General features: G+C 47.1%; 1 protein-coding gene across 1 annotated transcript in view; it reads right to left on the bottom strand.

Annotated features, from left to right (window-relative positions):
• ABCA4 (ATP binding cassette subfamily A member 4) overlaps positions 1-21,846 on the bottom strand; it is a gene marked incomplete at both ends in the record, with an annotated part of 103,133 nt that overhangs the window by 46,435 nt on the left and 34,852 nt on the right. Inside the window, 10 exons of the mRNA XM_080916027.1 lie at positions 125-209; positions 1,245-1,438; positions 2,766-2,903; positions 3,452-3,591; positions 5,312-5,443; positions 7,566-7,740; positions 9,311-9,397; positions 12,466-12,531; positions 16,936-17,140; positions 19,840-20,061. Of these exons, the coding sequence (XP_080772153.1) occupies positions 125-209; positions 1,245-1,438; positions 2,766-2,903; positions 3,452-3,591; positions 5,312-5,443; positions 7,566-7,740; positions 9,311-9,397; positions 12,466-12,531; positions 16,936-17,140; positions 19,840-20,061 (1,444 nt within the window). The remainder of the gene's footprint in view (positions 1-124; positions 210-1,244; positions 1,439-2,765; positions 2,904-3,451; positions 3,592-5,311; positions 5,444-7,565; positions 7,741-9,310; positions 9,398-12,465; positions 12,532-16,935; positions 17,141-19,839; positions 20,062-21,846) is intronic.

Below are 21,846 nucleotides of genomic sequence, written 5' to 3'. Positions count from 1 at the left end.
AAAGCACAGCAAGTGTTCTCTCTGCTTGAATGCATCACAATCTTTGCATCACGGCAGAGAGCACCCCAAAATATGAGAGACAGTCACGGAACCAGAACTGAGGTTCAGCCTACCCAGCTCTTACCATCCAAGCCTTGTTCTTCGGTTATCTCATCGACTCGGGCTGGACACCTGGTAGAGAAACCCTTTGATGTACAGCTGCAGGCCCCCTGCAACAGACGGACAGACTGACAAGATACAGATCATGTCAATGATAGCATCTTCACGGTGCCAATTGCTGTCACCACCGCTCCGTCTGTCTCTCATCACCAGCCGAGGACAACATTACTTTTTCTTCACTGTTTAATCTGTTAATTCATCTGAGCATTTTGAGGGTGGAGCTGCTTGGCTTTTTATCCCAGAGGGAATGTGAGTCAGGCTGAGAGAGAGAGAGAGAGACAGAACCTCAAAGCATCCCTCTGCCTTGTCATTAATCATGTGGCAGTTAGAGAGACAGTCTGTTCCGCTCCCAACCTCTCTGGACACCAGGCTGTGAACATCCACCAGAACAGGAAACCCCACAGGATCCATTTACACTGGAGGCATCAATAGCATTGCAGAAGAATACTTGTGACAACCTGAAGGTTCAGGACCCTATTCTCAAGGAACCCAGGAAACACGATGGTCCATTCCATTTGTCTCCACTACATCCCTACGAAGCAAAAGTCACTGTCATCTGCTTCATTTTCCATGTGAGGAAAGACAACAGCACAGAATAAAAATCACTTGCTCAGGATGACACAGGAGATGAACCCTGGTTCTAAGGACATGCCCAGTGGTCTCTTCTGGCTGCCTTCACCATCACATCAGTTTTAGGTTATAGTCTCCAAGGATATCTGTCATTAGATTTCATTTACCCCTGGAATTCAGGTTTAATTGGGGAACATGAATGTTTGGATAAAGGAGAAACAGTTTAATCAAAGCAGTCTAACCTCAAAGGACAAAGTGCTCCCCTGATACACCACATTACATGTGTGGTGTATCCTCCCAACCCCTCTGGTTATTTAAAATGAGTTATTCCTGGTTTGTTTGGGAACATCTCTGTATGGAAGTTTACAACACAATTACTGAAATCTGCAGATAGTCCAGAAACAAGCTGATTCCAACAATTAAAGGTCCAGCGGGCAGTTGTATCTGGAGCAGCAGCCCTAGGCCACCCGTCACTTCCTGCCCAAGCTGGGCTCCTTCCCTGGGGAGACACGTACCTCACAGCCACATCTTTGGCTCTGGATGTTCTTCATCTTTCGAACTAAGGTCAAGTAGAAGCCTGTGCCAAAGCAGTTCTTGAGGAAGAGTGGGGTTCCAGAGCAGTAGAGCCTCCCCTGAGAAATGATGGCAATGCGGTCACCAAGGAGGTCTGCCTCATCCATGTGGTGAGTGGACATGATGATAGTTCTGCCTGTGAGGAGGAGGTCAGCGTGGTTACCAGGCCACCTGGATAGGATGTACAGCAACCTCCAGCTTATGTGGTCCCCAGAACTTGGAGTGAATAAATAAGTAGCTAATTCTGCAGCAAGCATAACGGAGTAACCATAGCAACCGATATATCCCAGCATCCTGCATACTGCAAAGCACTGACTCTGCACTGTGTCTCAGGTGTGATTCAAACCATTTGACATGTGTAGGACACCCTCATCTCTGCTGTCACTGTCACTGTCATTATCGTGGGCTCCCCATGTAGCGTCTTTACATTGTTAACTACCGCTCTTGTACTCCGTAAGAGCACACACAGCACCTGCCCATTACATGAAACTGTTATTAAAATGAGGTGATGAGGATTTTAACCAGCAAACCTCCCATGAGGGGCATGAGAAATACAGTAAGAATAATGGAAGGGTTTTCCCAGCTGGGCAGGATGGACCAGACAGCTGTGTGGACAGGCTGTAGGACTTCTGCCTGATGTCAATTCTCTAGAAGGTGCTGGAAAGACAAGTAAAGAGTCCATTTTAAGGCACTTTGTTTTCTTTTAAAAAGATTTATTTATGTATTATATATAAGTACACAGCAGCTATCCTCAGACACACCAGAAGAGGGCATCAGATCTCATTATAGATGGTTGTGAGCCACCATGTGGTTGCTGGGAATTGAACCCAGGACCTCTGGAAGAGCAGTCAGTGCTCTTAACTACTGAGCCATCTCTCCAGTCCCCTTTAAGGCACTTTCATCTGATGTAGTCTTCTGCTGTTCTGGACATTCAACCCCATGTTCCTAACACCCAATCTCGGGAGAGGTCACACAACAGCTAGAGAGCTTCTTGGGATGCTTTTGGGTCCCTTTAGCCAGAGGAAAGTCTGCTTTTCCAGATTGGAGGACTACAGATAGAAAGACAGTTTTGGGTTTTTGTTGTTGTTGAGACAGGGCTTCATGTAGCCCAGGCTTGCCTTTATCTTGTTACATAGCTGAGACTAATCTTGGATTTCTGCTCTATGGGACTCTACTGTCTGCTGGGATTGTATGCATGTACTACGCCTGGTTTGTGAGTGACTGGAGTCGAACTCGAGGCTTTGTACATGTTTTATAAACACTCCCAATCCATCTTTCTGGACTGTGTCAGCAATGGGCCACTTCATCAGTGACTCCCTGTTTGCAGATTTCCTCTTGAACTTGGATTCACTGGTGGTTGCAAGGGCTATTAGGAGATGTAGCTACAAAGTTTGAGGTGTGAGAGAATGGGACTTCTGGAACAGCCTCTATAAGAACTTGGCGTACTGAGCAACAGCTCTCACCTGAGCGATACTTCAGAAGCAGGTCCCAGATGGAGCGTCTGGAGTAGGGGTCCACCCCAGAGGTGGGCTCATCCAGGACCACCACCTTGGAATCTCCCACAAAAGCAATGGCCACAGACAGCTTCCTCTGCATGCCACCTGGAGGCAGAAGGGAGACGATGACGGGTATCGTAGACATCTTGGCACGGGGAAGACAGAGGCCCAGAGCTGGTCACCTACGGAGGCTCTTTTCATCTGGCTACAGTTTGATATTGCCACCTTAGAGATGCCTATGCTGTCAGAAGTCATGGTGCCATCCAGGCTCCATCGATGATGAAAGACCACCCTTGCCTCCTAGCACTGATTGTCTGCAAACTGTGCCTTTAGCTTCACAGGACTGTAAGGAGAGCTCCCGTTATAAGGCTCCACCCAGTGGTTCTCAGCCTTCCTAATACTGCGACCCTTTAATATAGTTCTTTGTGTTGTGGTGACCCCCCCAACCATCAAATTATTTCTGTTGCTATTTCATAGCTGTAATTTTACTACTGTTACGAACCATAATGTAAATATCTGATATGCAGGATATCTGATAGGTGAGGGGGGGGGGTCATGACCTACAGGTTGAGAACTGCTGTTCCGCTACCCCTACCTTCTGCTGAGGTGCACTGGCAGGCAACAAATGCCCCGGATGTCCCAATACTAAGCACCTGAAAGGTCCTGAGCTTCTTCGTTCCTCTTGTGGTGGAGGCCCGTGTCTTCTAACATGACTTCCATCTCAAGCTGGGCTTCCTCCCAGGACCTTCCTTTCAGCTGGGCATAGAACAAGATGTGCTCAGCCACCGTGAGGCTGTGGGAACAAGACAAGCAGAAAGGCGACAGGCTAAGCAGTTGCATTTTGAACAACTTACTTTAGGAAATAAAGATGACTTTGAAGAGTTAGCAATCAAAAATTTCATCATGGTGGTTTTTTTTTTTTTTTTTTTTTTTTTGTGACATAAAAGTGAGACGACCAACTAATCCTACCCAAAGATCTGATGAGAAATTTACTTAAATTGTCCATTCGTACAATGGAACAGTATGTAATCATTATTTCTTAAAGGAATATGTAATCACATGGAAAAATATTCATAACACCTTAGGTTTAAAAAGCAATGGTGGGGCTGGAGAGATGACTCAGGGGTTAAGAACACTGGCTGCTTTTGCAGAGGACCTGGGACTGAGTCACCCACATAGTGGCTCACAGCTGTCTGTAATCCAGGTCCAGCATATGTGATATCCTTTTCTCAGGCACTAGGAACACGTGTAGTGCACAGATATACACTCGGGCAAAACACTCACGTGCATAATACAATAGCTCAAAAGAGATCACACTTTCAAAAAGCGGGGTTACAAAACTGTGTGTATGATTTTACTCTCCCTTAGAGTTTTTAAATCTTTGTGCATGTCTACACATGCAGAGAAATGTCCGAAGAATCATATTGGAGTTGCCTCTGGGCCCTGGAAGGACTGGTGACTTTTTTTCTTTTGTATTTATCTATCTTCTCTTCACCCCCCCCCCCAATGACTAGAGTCAGGATGTAAAATATGTTTTAACTAGAGAGAGTGGGGGAAAAAAGAGAAAGGGGGGAGGGGAGGGAAGGCTAGAGGCAGCAGGATGGGGAGGGAGGAGGGGATGGGGAGGGAGAAGGAAAAAAGTGATAGAAGAAAGAGAAAAGAAAGAAGACTCAAACAAGCAGTGTGAAAGCCTCTCCTCAGCATGAAAGCACCCCCCCACCCCTCACCCCACAAGGGCAGTTTTTAGAACCAGGGGTCAGCATGGAAAGGGGACTGAAGGACATTTCTTCTCTTTCTGGTTCCTGCCAGGAAGTATTTTGGGCCAAGTAAGGGGAAGTGTCATAAAGAAGTTGCTGTCCCTCCCCTGGCTGGGGACATCTCAACTCTGATCACCAGGAGCACAGCCTCACATTTGGAGGGACAAGGGCTTTGGCTAAGTTGGGCTGGAAGGATGTGTGTTGGAGATGGGGTGATAACAGGATACAGGCGGCTTAGTGTTACTATTGCTCTGATGAAACACCATGGCCAAAGGAACTGGGGGAGGGAAGGGTTTATTTGGCTTATACTTCATCATCAAAGATAGTCAGGACAGGAACTAAAGCAGGACAGGAATCTGGAGACAGGAGCTGAGGCAGACACTATGGAGGGGTGCTGCTTACTGGCTTGCTCTCTATGGCTTGCTCAGCCTGCTTTCTTATAGAGCCCAGGGATAGTCCCAACCCCAATGGGTTGTTCCCTCCTCCATCAATCACTAATTAATACAGTGCCCCATAGGCTTGCCTACAGCTCGATCTTACTGAGGCATTTTGTTAATTGAGGTTCCCTCCTCTCCAGTGACTCTAGCTTGTGCCAAGTTGACATAAAACTAAGCCAACACAACAACAGGGGTTGTTTCCGATAGATATTTTGTTTTCCTGTGGTGCTGGGGGTGGAACCCAGGGTGATAAACATGCCAGGCAAGTACCACAGAGCCCCACCCCTGCCCGGGAGTACCTCAACTCTGGCTCACTTACTGATGAAACAGGATGTTGTGTTGGGGACACATGCCCAGGCTCTGTCGTACCGCATCCAGGTTGGTTTCAATGTCTTTTCCCCCAATAAGCACAGTTCCTGATGTTGGTGGCAACAGACCTGTCAGGATGGACCTGCCAAACACAGGCTTAAGTGGCAGAAGGAGGCTTGCAATGATCCCTGTCCCATCGCTCTATCAAGCCCAGACCCGCAGCAGCTTAGAGGCCTGGGACAGTTTCCACACATGGTTTACTTAGCCTTGCTTCAAGTCCTAGTGCCTGGGACCACAAGAGCTGTCGTTCTCTGCTTTTTATTTTCTAGCGCTCCCAGGGCAGTCTGAGGAGCCTCAGGCAGCCCATCATCATTCAGCCATCACTGCGGTGATCAGTTGTAGTGACCACTGGGATGGCCACTGTCATGGTCACTGTGGTGGTCAGTTGCAGTGTCCATTATGGTGGTCTGTCAGAGTGGTGTTCACGGATGTGGTCAGCTATACTGATCACTGTTGTTTTACTCCGTGGTCAGCGGTAGTGTCCACTGTGAGGGTTTGCCATAGTGGTTTCTTGGTGGCTATTGATGTGGTCAGCCATTGTGGTCACTGTCATGGTCATGATTGGGGTTTAGGGCACAACCCAACTGCTTTGCCTGGGCGAGCAGCCCTTGACTGCGGAGAAGCCAGTTGTTGACTTTACAAAGCCCAGGTGAGGTTGGTAAGAAGATGGGTAGTGTGTCGGCCGACTGGGCTGACCACAGTCAGGCGTAGGAATTACCACTAACAATTTCATATGGGGATCCCAAACGTGAAAATGTAAGAATGTTCTGATTTTTTTCTTTCTTTCTTCAATAATATAAAACATGACTCCCACCTGCCTGGGTAATTGTCTAAGTTAAGTGAATCAAACACACTTAAAAACAAACCAAAACCAAAACCAACCAATCAACCAAACAAACAAACAAAAGCGGGCACCTGCACAAAGTGAAACTTAAAATGTTAAGTTATTCCCAGCATTAGGCAGCACTTATGTTCTGACCCCAGGGGAAGTTGAGTTTCTCACTGAGTGAAGTAATGTGTTTGTCTCTGAGAGGTCCTGGGGTCTTTCCTGGAGCTTCCTGTTCTCTGACCACGTGACTTAGCAAGGAGACAGCTGTAGGATGCCACACCCAGCTCCGTCTCAGGTTCTGATAAAATCGCTCGCTATCTGAACCCGTCCTTAAAGCTGAAATCTTTGTTGATCAACCACTAGAGGGAAACAGTACCAAGCCCAATGGCACCAGCCCTGCATTCCATTCCCATTGAAAGGCCCAGGAGCACATTCCAGAGCAGGGTGTACACCGCTGTTCCTTCCCAGGGCTCTGTACGCCACTAAAGATTTGATGGCTGCTGTCACATGGCTTGTTGACCCCTACCCCTCCTCCACCGGCCTACGGGAGGTCCGCACCGGAACCCGGGCCGCCTGTTCTCAGCAGGTGGCGCTCGGGCCCCTTCCAGAACTATAGGATGGAGGAAAAAAAAAAATCTACCCAGAGCCTCAAAGCTTCCTGCCCTTGGCCTTCTGCCAGGCATCCAGTCAACTCGGCTGCTCGCCCTATACTTTTTCAGAAATGTGACCAGCCCCCACGCCAGCACTAATTATTAATTGGTAGGAAAAGGAGTGCTACATAAAAACAGACATGTTCTAGCCCCGAGACATGGGCGGCCATGGCTTTATCCTCACTGTGGGAAGTGTGTGAGGTGGGGGTTAAAAAGAGGACTTAGGGTGTTAGAAACAAGCCCAAAATTGTGCTGAGAGGACCTGGCTAATACACCTACTGAGCCATCCAACTCTGTGGCTTCAGGAAAATCACTTAAACTCTGAATGTCCACAGTGGGTAATAAAGTTACTCCCCCTTCTCTTACGAATATTAAATAATTACATGAGTGGGAATCTTATTTTTACCCCAGCATTTGAGCATGCTATGTGTTTGAGACTGGGTCTCACTATACAGTTCTGACTATCCTGGAACTCACTATGTAGACCAGGCTGGCCTTGAACCTACAACGTTCACCAGCCTCTGCCTCCTAGATGCTGGGATTAAAAGTGTGAACCACCATGTTCCACTTTCCCCAGAGATTTGGGACCAGAAAAAAACAATAGTGGTTGTTTGTTTCCACCAAAATTTAGTGAGGATGAGCAGACTGGAGTTTCTGGGGAGAATGAAGCTGGGAAATGATGGGTGGGGTAGGGTGGGAGACAGCCTCTTTGCTAGAGAACTCACAAGGTGGTGGTTTTTCCTGCTCCGTTGTGACCCAGGAATGCGGTGATTTGGTTCTCATAGAAAGTGATGTTAAGGCGGTCCACAGCTGGCCGGCTACTGTACTCAAAAATCTTCACCAGGTTTTTCACACACACTCCAGGCACCAACCCTGGAAGCTCACGCTCAAAAAAGGAGTCTTGGAGGGAAACGTACATCACAGAAATACAGCATGTTAATGACTTTGTGTTTAATGAACATACCGCTTTCTTCAGTCCTGTGTTCTGTATGTAATCTCACCTGCCCACACGGCTACAACTTTCTGAAGAGCATCCGAAGAGCAGTGGTAATGGCTGCCCTGGCCATAGATTGAACACTTACAGTGAGTTAGGCACTGTTTCCAATGCTCTCCAGCAATTGCCTTACTTCACACATATAGTCCTATTAGGCTCTTATTTATTTTTTTTAATGTTTTATTTTAAAGATGTATTTATTGTATGTGAGTGCACTGTTGCTGTCTTCAGACACACCAGAAGATGGCATCAGATCCCATTACAGATGGTTGTGAGCCACCATGTGGTTGCTAGGGATTGAACTCAGGACCTGTGGAAGAGCAGTCAGTGTCCTTAGCTGCTGAGCCATCTCTCCAGACTACAAGGCTCTTTTCAATAGGTTAGAAAGAGCAAGACTGAGAGACATCAAGTGTTCTATCAAGGTCACATGGCTTATAAGTGGCAAGTATGGGCCCAGAGCCCATACTGGTGTGCAATAGCCCTGTCTCTATACTGAGTTAACCCCAAGTTCCATCTTTGCTTCTAGGCTCAATCTGTGAGGATCTTCATAGGCTTCTGGCACTGGCTCTTACTCCTCAGGTTCCAGGACAACTTACTCTTCCTCATCACGACTCCTTCCTCCCTATGTTTTCTGTCCTCTCCAGTAATGACCTACTCTGCCTGTCTCCTCTCCAGTAATGACCTACTCTCCCCATCTCCCTGACCGCCCCCCCATCTTTTCTGCAATTCACTCTGTAGATCCCAGATTAACTACTGTCAGAGTATTAATTCTAATTAGGGGTCCCTTGCTCTGTCCCCAGCTCCCGTTGCACTGTCTGCCTGTGCCTCCTGGCCCCAACTAAAGCTGAGATGGAACTTTGCATCCTCAACTCCAATCCTTTTAACCGTATCATACTGATATGGGAGAAGGCTCTTCTAGAGGTGCTCTAGCCTGCAGACCAGCTCTGCAAAGCAGCAAAGGCAGGGGAAAGTTAGGTACCCTGCCCATCAGCCCAGGAATGATTAGGTAACTCCACTGCCAGGAAGGGCTTTTGATGGTTGCAGTGAATGAGCTCTGGGCTGGTAAACTCAGAGTGAAGTGCAGTCAGCTCTGCTAGACTCCTTCCCCTCACTGCGCTTATTTTTGTCTTTCCTTATAGCTCATATCCGCTTCAAGTCCCAGTGACCCAAGTCATTGTTCTGACTAAATCCTCGGAAGTCAGCGCATTCGTGCAATTCGCTTGGGATTTGCCTAACAAGGGCACAAACACACTACAAACCTGGGATCTGCTTTCTCCAGGAAATAATGCACTAATGTCTGGGTTGGACCATTCATTCCCCTTGTGTGCAGCTGGACATCAGATTCAACACCAGTCAAGAGAGGGAGTCAGCTTCCTGGCCTTCATGTTGCACATCTTGTGGTTTGGCTCTGGCACTGCTGAAGCTTTTTACCTTGGTTCTGTTCTGCTCTTTTGGGGGTGGGGGATGGGGAGTTACCATTCAGTCCTGGGTGTTCCGGATCCTCTATTTCCTCTGTTAAGGGCTCAGTCTTTTCCAGAGCCCTTTCTTCTCTGGTCGAACAACCTGAACCAACCAGACGCTAATGTTACTCCTCAGGAGAGACAGGAAAGAAGAGGGGCAGAGGGAACAGATGCATTTCTCACCACAGGAGTGGGACAGCTCCTTCAGGAGGTAAAACAATCATGGCTTTGCATCAGTCTCCTGCATGGCCTCTGACCTGCTGCCAAGCCGTGAAATACTCAAATCTGATTGTGCCAACGTCTCAGGGTCCAAGGGGACTTCTTAATTGGGGCCTTGAAGCAGGAGAGTTTTGATACTATTTGTTTTTAGGGGGAGCTGGGAATCAAACTCAGAACTCCCTGCTAAACAGACAAGAACTCTACCACCAAGCCACATTTGCAGCCCTCGACAATCCCTTTGGATGTGGCAGACTTCCCATGTCTGAAATTGTAATAAAAATAAAAACAAGCTGAGTGGTGGTGGCTATCACCTTTAACCCCAGCACTCAGGAGGCAGAGACAGGTGGATTTCTGAGTTCAAGGCCAGCCTGGTCTACAAAGCAAGTTCCAAGATAGCCAGGGCTACACAGAGAAACGCTGTATTGAATGATGTCACCCTCAAGGGGAAAAATGAGACAAATCAAAATGTCTACCTCAGTATTAAATTTGGAATACATTTGTTTTCTTTAGCTCCAACTAAAACATGTCAGTCATGGGAACCTTGAGCAAAAATCCACCTGTAGTGATAAAGTGGGTGACTGATTTAAATCTGAGTTTAAAAAACAGCTCCCTTTTAAAAAAGCCACCTATTTGGGTGATAATACCATGGTAGAACCTGATGGGTGTATGGGATTCCCTCCTCTTTCACACACACACACACACACACACACACACACATACACACACACCCCACAGATTTTATTATTTTAATGGCATTTAGTCTAAGGGGGGTATCAAGGACATCCTGGAAAAGGAAGAGGCAGAAAGGAGACCCGGCCAGAAAGGAAGCAGGAAGAAAAGGAAACCACCAGGACAAAGCCCTCAGGGCTGCTTCACGTGCACAGGAGCAAACACCTGGGAGTGTTCTCAGTGTCTGTCAGGGCCTTTAGATCATCAGGGTGTGAGAGAGCAGCAGGCTGAGGCTTGGTGGTCAGAGATGGCTGCCCAGTCTACTTCTGTCTCCACTTCCTGAAGCATTGTTGACTTAATTCTCCACAATTCCTGAGGTCAAAATGCCAGCTAAGCCTACTGCTCTCCTATCAGCTGAAAACAGCAAGAACAAATACCTTTCTAACCACTGGAGTAACTCTCCTTGTAAAACACCCTCAGCTGCTCTAGAGTTTGTCTCAGCGTCCAGTAGGATTTCAATAGGAAACTGATGTCTCTGGCCCTCCATTTCTTCACCTATAAAAGGGGGGTTGGAGAATGACTCAGCTGCTCTCTGATCTTAGACAGTGTGAGAGATTATATTTATTTTAGCCTATGAAACAGGTGAAAAGTATTTCACTTCTGTCAGCAAAAGTGTATGTGTCTCATTTTCAAGGAACACATTTGTCAAGCTTTTTTTTTCCTTGAATAGCAGAGTATCTCTTGGGTTAGTGGGGTGGGGGTTGGAGGAGAACATGAGTCTCTATGTTCACTGACATTAATAACATTCCAAGGATGTTAAATATACCTATTTGAGATGGATTGATGATTTTATTATAGTGGGCACTTAAAAGTTTGTAGATGTATAAAACTATAATGGGAAAATACTGGCCTGTCAAAATAATGTTTGTGTGAACTATTAAAATATATATATTTATATATAAATACTTGGGGCCAGGGGAGAAACTCAAAATACCAATCAAACAAAAACTTACACAAGCTTTTAAAGGCTCCAGGTCAAATGTCTTAGCCTGGTACTTAAAGTTAAAGAAAAACTAAACACGTTTGTCAGTGCTTAAAGGCTAAACGGTGTTCCAGACCCAGTAATTCAAAGTGCAGCATAGGCAGGTGAAGGGTGAGCTCTAACACTGGAAAGCAGTGCTTTTTCTTTCAGAACCTCCCAATTCTCTTATAGCTCTGGAGAAGTGGTTCTCAACCTGTGGATCCAGACCCCATGGGCAACTCTCTACCTCCAAAATTACTTACATTGCAGTTCAAACAGTATTAACGTTACAATTAGGAAGTTGCAACAAAAGTCGTTTTGTGGTTGGGGGTCACCACGGCATGAGAAATTGGGTTAAAGTGAAGGCAGCATTAGGAAGGTTGAGAACCACTGCTTCAGAGTTTCTCTGCCTTCTCAGAACTCCAAGGCTATGATATGAGGGTCCCTTCTGAGTTCTAGAAATTTCCAGGCCTCCTGTTTTGTTTAGAAAGAAAGCCTTGGAGATCAACAGCAGGCCTCGTCTTCAGAGAGTGAATTACTGTGTGTTTGGAGAATGTGGAACGTAATGGCAGAGAGGAGGAAGGCAGCAAAAGTTGAAGGCAAAGCTCCCTTCATGATTCCTAGATCTCTGCTTTAGAAGTTGGAGAAGGTATTGGACTTAGGAAACGGTGCACCCTTTCCAACACGTATCCAATCCCCCAGGACCAACTGTGGCTCTGGGATTCATCAAAGGTGAGCTTGTGGAGGCTGTGACAGGGTGACATCCTGCTTGCCCATGGCAGGCAAAACTGACTAGCAGGAATCATGCGCTTGACAAAGGGCCACCTTGACACACCTGCTGTGCATCTTAGACATGCCCCAAGGAACTCCTTCCAATCCTGAAGGGTTTCTGTTCTTGTTTTTGTTTGGTTTGGTTTGTTCGGTTTTTTAAAGATATACTTATTTGTTTTATATGAGTACACTGTCACTGTCTTCAGACACACCAGAACAGGGCACCAGATTCCATTACAGATGGTTGTGAGCTACCATGTGGTTGCTGGAAATTGAACTCAGAACCTCTGGAAGAGCAGCCAGTGCTCTTAACCTCTGAGCCATCTCTCCAGCTCAGGGTTTCTCTGAGTAGCCCTGGCTATGTTAGAACTCCTTCTTTAGACCAGAATGGTCTCCAACTCACAGAGATCCTCCTGCCTCTGCATCTCAGATGCTAGTATTGAGGGTGTGTATCACCACTGCCTGTTTTAATTAAAACAAAACAAACTTACCTTCACCTCCAAGCCAGTAAGACTCCTGTAGAAAAAAGTACCAGGGAAGTGGAGTCCCATAGTCTCCTGAGAACAGCAAAACAAAGAAATCCGTGAACCCCGTCTTGCCTCATCACGCAAGTGCCACAAACACCCATCTAAATCTCAGAGTCACAAGCCAGCATGTAGCTACCAACAGGTCACAGACTGGCTGCTCCTATCCACAAGATTTCAATCAAAATACCATGGGATTTTGGGGTGTTACCAGCAACACTAACCATGACAGTGGTTGACATCAGTTTTCCAAGAAACGAATGATTTTAAAGAATTAAATCATGCCATTTTTTAGCAGTTACCACAGAACAATAATTGCTGCCGACTGCGACTTATATAACAGGCATATTGTACATTTCCCAGGTATTACATCATTGATTTCTGAAAGCAATCCCAGGAATTGGCTATCAGTATTCATCTGAAGGGCTGAAACTGAAGTGCACTAACTTTGGACCCTCAGCCCCACACACAGCTAAAGCAGGGAAAACACAAGAATTCTAACCCAGGCAATCTGGTTATAACATCAGCACTCTTGACTCCCCCATCGACCCCTCTGCATTCAGCTGTGTTTTAAGGAAAAGGGGCTCCCAGCCTTTGTTCAGTTCTCTTTGCCACTTGTTTGCCCTTTAAAATGTTGTTGTTGTTGTTGTAAATAAAAATGTGAACATCACTTATTTTCCCCTATATTTTTTATCAGTGTGTGGGTGTGTAAACCTACTGTGAGTGCATGCCTGTGAGTGCAGCTAGTCTCTGGGGCCTAAAGAGTCAGATCCCGTAGAGCTGGAGTTGTAGATTGTTGTGAGTGACCTGAGAACTAAATTTGGGTTCTCTGGAAGAACAATAAGTGCTCTTTTTTTTTTAATTTAATTTTTATTGGATATTCTCTGTATTTACATTTTAAATAGTATTCCCTTCCCCCCACACACACACCCATCCTCCTTCCCCCTCCACTTGCTTCCATCCATGAAGTTGTTCTTCTCCCAACCACCCTCTCCACCTCAGCACCTTAGCATTCCCCTACACTGGGAAAATGAACCTTCACTAGACTAAAGGCCTCGTCTCACATTGATGTCAGACAGTGCTATCTTCTGCTACATATGCACCTGAAGCCATGGGTCTCTCCATGTGTGCTTGATGGTTGGTGTTTTAGTCCCTGGGAGTACTGGAGGGTTTAGTTGTTTGATAATGTTGTTCTTCCCATGGGGTTGCAGACCCTTTCAGCTCCTTCACTCCTTTCTCTAGCTCTTTCATTGGGGTCCCTGTGTTCAGTTCGATGGTTAGCTGCAAGCATGCTCAACAATATCAGCATGACTCTGGGAGAGCCTCTGAGGAGACATCCATGTCTGGTTCCTGCCAGTAAGCACTTCTTGGCATCAGCAATAGTGCTTGGGTTTGGTGGCTGCATATGGGGTGGATCCCCAGGTGAGGCAGCCCCAGCAAGTGCTCTTCGCTGCTGAGTGATCTCTTTAGCCCTCAATTCTGTTTTAAGAGTCATGTATCATAGACTGTGACTCAAAGGCAAGCCTGGGTGTTTTGCTTCCTTTAAAGTTTGTTTGTTTGTTTGTTTGTTATGTGCAGCGCTATCACGAGTTCACTTGGCAGCCAGAGAATGACTTCAGTTATCCGTTCTCCTTTTAGACTTTGTTTAAGACAGTCTGCCCTCTCTCTCCCTATTTCTGCTGCTGTTCCCATTCTCCCGACTCTTCCACCATTTCCCAGAAAAGTGCTTGGATTACAAGTGTGTTTTGTGTGTGAGGCCTTTTAACTGAGGTTTGGAAACTGAACTCAGGTCGTCGAATGTAGTAACTGATTTTGCCCACCGAGTCATGTCCCCAGCCCATGTGGACCTTCTCTGCCCTCCATATTAAGATTGATCCCAGGGCCTTTTGCATGCTAATTAAATGGCCCACCACAGAGCTACATCTTTAGCCCTGGATCTATTTTTTTTCTAAACACCCTGGTTCCCAGAACATGACCATATATAGAGGCTACTCAGTAAAGGCCTACTGATGGAATGGAAGCTTAGCTTAGCTAAACTAATGTACACATTTCTATTCCAACACAACTAGTCTTCACTTATAAGATCTCTTTCCAGAGACATGGAGAGAAGAAACCAAAAAACCTCACAGACTGACCCCTAACTCTGGATATTCTCAGGATGGAATTCAATGGTAGAGAAAAGAGGATTTGATTGTGTTTAAGAAAACACACAATTAGTGTTCAAGAACCAAGAGGAAATAAGACACCAGCATTCCGACCTTGTATCTCAAAATGTGGCCTTGTTTAGAAGGCAGATGTGCTTAGGTAGGTTAGGTGGAGCCATGCTGGAACAGGATGGCCCTAATCTAATGTCATATAGAGTCTTCATAAGACGATAGCCACGTGAAGACCAGCTCATGGTACATGGAGGTGCAGGATCCGAGTCTCGAGCCTACAAGCCAATGAAAGCCAGGCCATGTTCCCCACAAAACCCTCCGGAAGCTTGTTTTTGTGGGGAACATGGCCTTCCTGGTGGCTTCACTGTGGAATTCTAGCTTTCAGACAATGAGATAGAAACTCTATTATTTTAAGCCATGCCATAACGGTTGCTAAGACAACTCTAGAAAAGCCACCATCCTTCAGCTGGAACACAGACCTCACCTAGCCACCTTTTCCCATTCAGGGTTCTTGGGCCTTTGTTATTTGTTTGACCCAGTTTTTTGTTTGTGACAAGATCCCACTGTACAACCCAGGCTGCATTTGAAGTCACAGTCTATCCCAGCTGGTCCCATCTGCATTTTTCTGAGAACCATTTGCTCGTTCCACCGAGGAAACAGGTTCAGCCTTGGCTTGCTTCCCCAGGCCCAACCTCACTCTTCCCTGTCTGCTTTTGGCCACAGCATCAGGAGCTACACCTATATGTCATTGTACAATGAAGGCTCTTTGTTGTCACAAAAGCCATTCAGATGAAGACGGGACTTTTTTTTTAAATGCTGATTTGAAGAGAAACCTGAGTTTCTGCAAAGTGGATACAAAACTTTACAAATAGCTAATTTCAACCCAGTAGCTAATTTTTCTGTTTCAGGTTAGTTAGAGAGTGCCCACCAAATGCCAAGCACTAGCCAGGGCTTCCAGGTTGTCACAGTGAAAGAAACAGATCACGTCCGCTCATATCCTAGGAAGAGCGGTAAGTTAACAAATGAATGTATAAGGTTACATCATGTCAGGTGGTGATGAGTACTTTTTAAAAAGTAGGATAAAGAGTCAGGGCAATGGAGGGAATGCCGGTCATACAATGATAGAGATCTAGCAGTCTTCGGTCCAGAAAGGTCACCGAGACACGGTGACATTTGAACTGAGCAAAGTGAGGAAGGGAGCCTGCAGCTAGGAGGAACAGCCTGGAGAAAGACTCTACAGGTGAAAACAGCAGGCGTGGAGGTCACGGAGAGACGAGCTCAGATCATGAGTGGGAGGTCACAGTGTAGAGTAGAAGCGTGGGGGAGAAGGGAAGGGCCGGAGGTACATATGATAGGAGAAACCAGACAACGAAGCTTGAGCAGACCTGGGCTGAGACACTGGGTTTGACTCTGAATGAGGGGAAAGGACCATGGAGGGTTGATACCATCTGGTCCAGATTGCAAAAGACGCCATCTGCACACAGTGAGGAGAACACAGCTGTGGGAGATGAAGGCTGTGGAGGGAGACTTGGAATGGGAAAGTAGACCAGGGGTGACAAGGAAGCAGATTCCAGACTTGTTTCTCAATCCTCCTCCTCCCTTTTCCCCCTCCTCCTTTTTCTCCTCCTCGTCTTCCTCCTTCTCCCTCTCACTCCCTCTCTTTCCCTCTTCCTCCCCATCTCTGTCTGTCTTTTTGTGTAAGGTGTGTGTGTGTGTGTGTGTGTGTGTGTGTGTGTGTGTGCACTCGCACTTGCGCACACGTATGCACTTGTGCATATACCCATGTTCACACGTGTATGAGTGCACATACTCATCAGCATGCATGCATACTAGACAGGTGTCTCCCTCGGTTACCTCCCACCTGATCCACTGAGGCAGGATTAGTTCCTGAATGGGAATCTGTCCTGGCCAGGCTGGCTGAAAACGAGTTCCTGGAATCCACTTGTCTCCACTTCCATAGCCTCTTGCAAACATGCCCAGCTTCTTTGTGGGTTCTGGGGACTCGAACCCACGTCCTCATGCTTGCAAGAGCAAGGACTTTTACCTACCGAGCCATCTCCCCTGCTCCAATTCTAGACCTGTTTCTAAAGTGGAGCAATAGTTTGCTGGTGAAGCTTTAACTTCTAGATGTAAATTCTAATGCTGGCCCTGAGAGTTTATATTCAAAAACAGCCTAGAGAGGGACAAGTTTAAGCTAAAAGGGTGGGCCAGACCTCCGCATCTGAAGAATCTAATTCCCTTCACCCTGGGGAGACAAGCAGCCTTACTTTTCCTGGCTTACCTGGAAAAACCTGGTCAAGATACCAAGCAAGTAAGCCATACAGAGCAGCATCGAGAAGCATCATCTTCATAGACAGCAGGAAACTGAACTCATCCCCTTCCAGTGGACTCTTCCCAATGTTGTTCCATTGCAGCCCCAGGCCTTGCTCTTCGAAGCGGACCAGGTACTCGGTGCCAAACCCAAATGCCACAGGAGAAAGCAGGCTCTGCAATGAGTAGAGACGGTAAGGCAAACAGACAACAGGGCCCAGAGGTCCACAAGGCAGGGGAGGGACCAGGGCCAGAGATGTCTGTGTTGTGTCTGACTGCAAGGCCACTCAGGGAGGGCTTAAAGTGCTCTTCTCATGGGAAGAGAATTCTGGAAATGTTTGGCAGACCTCAAAAACTCCTACCTAACACCTACCAAGCCACCTCTAGCCTTCTCAGCAGAAGAAAATGAGGCAGTAATGGGAAGATAAAGAAGAGACACAGCACAAGACTGGAAGGAAGGAAGGAAGCTCCTCCTGTTCTTCCACCCCCTTCCCTCTCCCTTCCATTTTTAAAAGACCACACCGTTCTGGGAAGAATCAAAGTGCCTAATTGAGCTGCTCTGTGAGACTTTCAGAGAAAGGGGACTTAAAGTCATCATTTTCCTATAGCCAGCGAGAGCTCTAGGCCTCCTCTTAGATTCTCTGTGCAGATAGTCCAGTGGCTAGAAAGGTTTCAGGAAGTGTCCTTGCCAAGACACCATGGGTGGTCCCTGACTCATCTGAGCATACTTGCCTTTGATGAGAAGTTCTCTGTAATTTGGAAGACCCTGGATAGAGTTCAGACTATCTCTGAGCCAAAGGAAAAAAAACCTTCTTGCTATATGTACACACACACACACACACACACACACACACACACACACACACACACACTAAAAAATTAACTCAACCCAGCTCTTATCTGTGCTTGCCAGACCTGAAGCTTCCTGGTAGGTCCAAGAAGCTAGCTGTGGCTTCCTAGTACCATGTAACAACCCTGCGATTACCAAAATTGCCCGGCTCTGCCCACAGCCTGAGTCACAGAGTTTCTTCTTATTATCCATTGTGATTGTCTTAGAAAACTGAGCGCTATAAATAGTGGTAATTAACTTCTTATTTAACATGAGAAATCAGAGGCAGATGCCCCAGAGAACAGGTTCTTCTAGCAGAGAGGCAGGCAGTAGTCCTTGCTGATGTAACACCGAGACTGGGAGATTCTGGAGGAGCAGAAAACTGCACCCTTTAGGGCTGAGGCTGATATGCTCTGGCTAATGAGAGGGTAGAAATGGTCCACTTGGAAACAATTAGAGCAAAGACCTATGTTCATTTGGGAATTCTGAACTAACAGGTCTCTCAAGCCATCAGAAGTCAGCAAGAGTCTTCTCTTGGCCAGAGGGACTAATGGTGGTGGTGGTGGTGGTGGTGGTGGTGATGGTGATGGTGGTGGTGATGGTGGTGATGGTGGTGGTGATGGTGGTGATGGTGGTGGTGGTGGTGGTGGTGGTGGTGGTGATGGTGATGGTGGTAGTGGTGATGGTGGTTGTGGTGGTGGTGATGGTGGTGGTGGTGGTGGTGGTGGTGGTGGTGATGGTGATGGTGGTAGTGGTGATGGTGGTTGTGGTGGTGGTGATGTTGGTGGTGGTCGTGGTGATGTTGGTGGTGGTGGTGGTGGTGGTGGTGGTGATGGTGGTTGTTGTGGTGGTGGTGGTGGTGGTGGTGGTGGTGGTGGTGGTGGTGGTGATGGTAATGGTGGTGGTGGTGGTGATGGTGGTTGTGGTGGTGGTGGTGGTGATGGTGGTGATGGTGGTGGTGATGGTGGTGGTGGTGGTGGTGGTGGTGGTGCTGGTGGTGGTAGTGGTGATGGTGATGGTGGTGGTGGTGATGGTGATGGTGGTGGTGATTGTGGTTGTGGTGGTGGTGGTGATGGTGATGGTGGTGGTGGTGGTGATGGTGATGGTGGTGATGGTGGTTGTGGTGGTGGTGGTGGTGGTGGTGATGGTGGTTGTGGTGGTGGTGATGGTGGTGGTGGTGGTGGTGGTGGTGGTGGTGATGGTGGTTGTGGTGGTGGTGATGGTGGTGGTGGTGGTGGTGGTGGTAGTGGTGATGGTGATGGTGGTGGTGGTGATGGTGATGGTGGTGGTGATGGTGGTTGTGGTGGTGGTGGTGATGGTGATGGTGGTGGTGATGGTGGTGGTGGTGATGGTGGTTGTGGTGGTGGTGGTGGTGGTGGTGATGGTGGTTGTGGTGGTGGTGATGGTGGTGGTGGTGGTGGTGGTGGTGGTGGTGGTGGTAGTGGTGATGGTGATGGTGGTGGTGGTGGTGATGGTGGTGGTGATGGTGATGGTGGTGGTGGTGGTGGTGGTGGTGGTGGTGGTGGTGGTGGTGGTCATGCTGGTGGTGGTGGTGAGCTCATTTCTGCATTCTTTTTGCAAACACTGCTAGAGTAGAAGAAAGACAGAGATTGACCCAATACCTTTTGGAATAATGGACCCCATTTTAATTAACACAAACATCTTTCTGAGCAGACAGAGAGTAAGAGGAAAAGCTTCCTCGCATCTGATGCTTCCCAAACAGGAAAAAAAAAAGGGGGTGAAGAGGCCACTTGGTTCTCCTCTCACATAGAAACAAGGGAAGCCAGGAGCTGACTCAGTTTTCCCACAGTTTCCTGGGGCACACTAGTCAAGCAGATGTAAGGAGGAGCAACTGCTACATTGCTTGCGGTGAAGGCTGCTTTCGCTCTGGCTCCTAAACCCCTGGGCTGTGTATTAACCTCTCAAGAAGTCAAAAGGCCAAGTGGAGCATCTTAGAGAGCAGACCAAGAGGCTACAAAGTAGAGAGAGGAAGTCTACATCATCATCTACATCCTAGGCTGGGGTAAGCTGTAGGGGCCTCCTCACCACAGTCATCTTCAGGTTGGCTGTCATTCGGTCCTGCCAGGCAAAGCACAGGATATGTGGTAGGTAGAGGGTGAAGTAGGTGACCCCACTGCAGGCTGCTGCAAGGCTGGCCTTGGAGAAGAAAGTACTAAGCAGGAAGCACTGCATGATGGTGGCCGTGGCGAAGGCCATTAGGAACAGAAAGAGAATGAAGGGATCACTGTAATGGAGAATCCTTCCATGCTGAAACCAAAGAGACCACACATCAGTAATTGTCACCTGTGCCAGAGGCAAGGTTCCACCCAGGGAACCTTCCTGTGTTCCGCTGATGCCTTCTGAAGCTTTCTGCTGTCTTAGCTCCTGCCCACCGATCACTAGTCCTTAAACTTCCATGTGCACACCCAAAACGCTGACTTCTTTTGTCTTACCCATGCCCATTAGTCAACACTAACATTCTATTTCAATACATTTAACCTGGAAACCATTAGGCTGAGCCAGTTCCAGTGTTCTGGGCTCCTAAACCAGTAAACCAAAACCCAATGCCCGGTAGGTAACTTAACCCCATCAGCAATTGCCATCTGACCTCTAAGTGGAGACTCCAACCAATCAAGATTTTCTTTGTCGTGTTTCCCTAGTCCCTTAGAGAAGTCCTGAGCCATGTGTGGTCTAGAGTTGCCTGGTTCGTGAGCCACTGATGCTTGGTACTTGTATAAGAAGCTACTATCATTTTGGTAAGACATCATTTTATCAAACGGAGTTTTAAATATTTATGTCTGTATCCACAGATTTGTGTTGCCCTCAACTTTGGTCCGACAAGCTTCCCTTGCTATGCATGGGTAATGGTTGCTGCAGAGACACATAAGGGGCCAGAATACCCGAGTCTGAATAACATAGAGGATGGGTGGGTCATTTCTATCAATCTCCCACCTGCCAAGGCTCAGCGAAATTCATGGCTGAGAGGGTGTGAGGAATGAAGTGCTGGCAGAGGGGAGAAGTATGAAGTGTTGGCTGCTGGACAGGACACAGTTGGGGTACATATTACCTCACAGCAGCCGGGGTCACCTGCACAAGACCGAGCCAGTCAACATACCAGCTCAGAGGCTCCACACCATTCGAAGAGCAATTAGCAGTTGGTGGCTACTGAGGGAAAGAGGGTCCCTAACTGTCCTTTGTGCATTTGGCTTTTGGTAGGTTGTTCATGCCGCAGTGGATGTTTATATGCACTCAGGTATCACTAAGTGGATTCAGAGGGTTACCACATAAAAAGGAGGACATGAAGCTTGGGGGTGGAAATGGAATTTGGGAACTCTAAAGAGGGCTTCAGGTGATTGGGAGAAGATGGATGTTATTGACATATGTTATAGAAATGTATTAAACTTTCAAAGAATAAAAATATGAAAAAGTACAAATATCTTAATGTGACTAAGTTTATCTTTCAGCAGTAGTTATGGATCAACTCAGCAAGTTCATGGTGGGAAGGAGATAGCCAAGGAGGAAGACCTGAGTCTAAGGTATTGCAGGACCCCGCAACAATAAAGAAAAGATTCCATCAAAACAAGTCTGACCCTTTGCCTGGGGCTTGGCCTGTTGACTGACTGTTAGCACTTGCTTTCTGAGGTTTGCCACTCACACAGGTGGAGCCTTTTGGAGTGGATTGGTCCTCCTCATCCATGGATGCTTTTCATGGGACCTATGTACAGGACTCAGCATCTTTCCCATTGTCTATGTAGAAAATAGGAACAAACTAGTGACTTTTTCTGAACAAGCCCAATTACAATATAGGGCAGGCTGAGATGTTCAACTGCATTAGACCTTCTGGTTCCCCCTTTAGTAGAAGCCTCTATAAAAAGGCCAGCCCTTTTGGTTCATCCAAATGTTGCATTCCCAAATACACATTGATCGTATCATTCTTCTCTTGGGAGCATAAAGGTACAAGAATTCTGGGAGAATTTCTCAGGCTTCAGAGCAGTCAATACTCCCTAGGCCACCTCTCATAGCTCAATGGGACATAGTTGAATTGTGGTGTAA

Source organism: Micromys minutus (genome assembly GCF_963924665.1).
Source record: "Micromys minutus genome assembly, chromosome: 4".
Lineage (NCBI taxonomy): Eukaryota > Metazoa > Chordata > Mammalia > Rodentia > Muridae > Micromys > Micromys minutus.
Note: the sequence above shows the minus strand (reverse complement) of the source record. Positions and strands in the feature narration are given on the sequence as shown.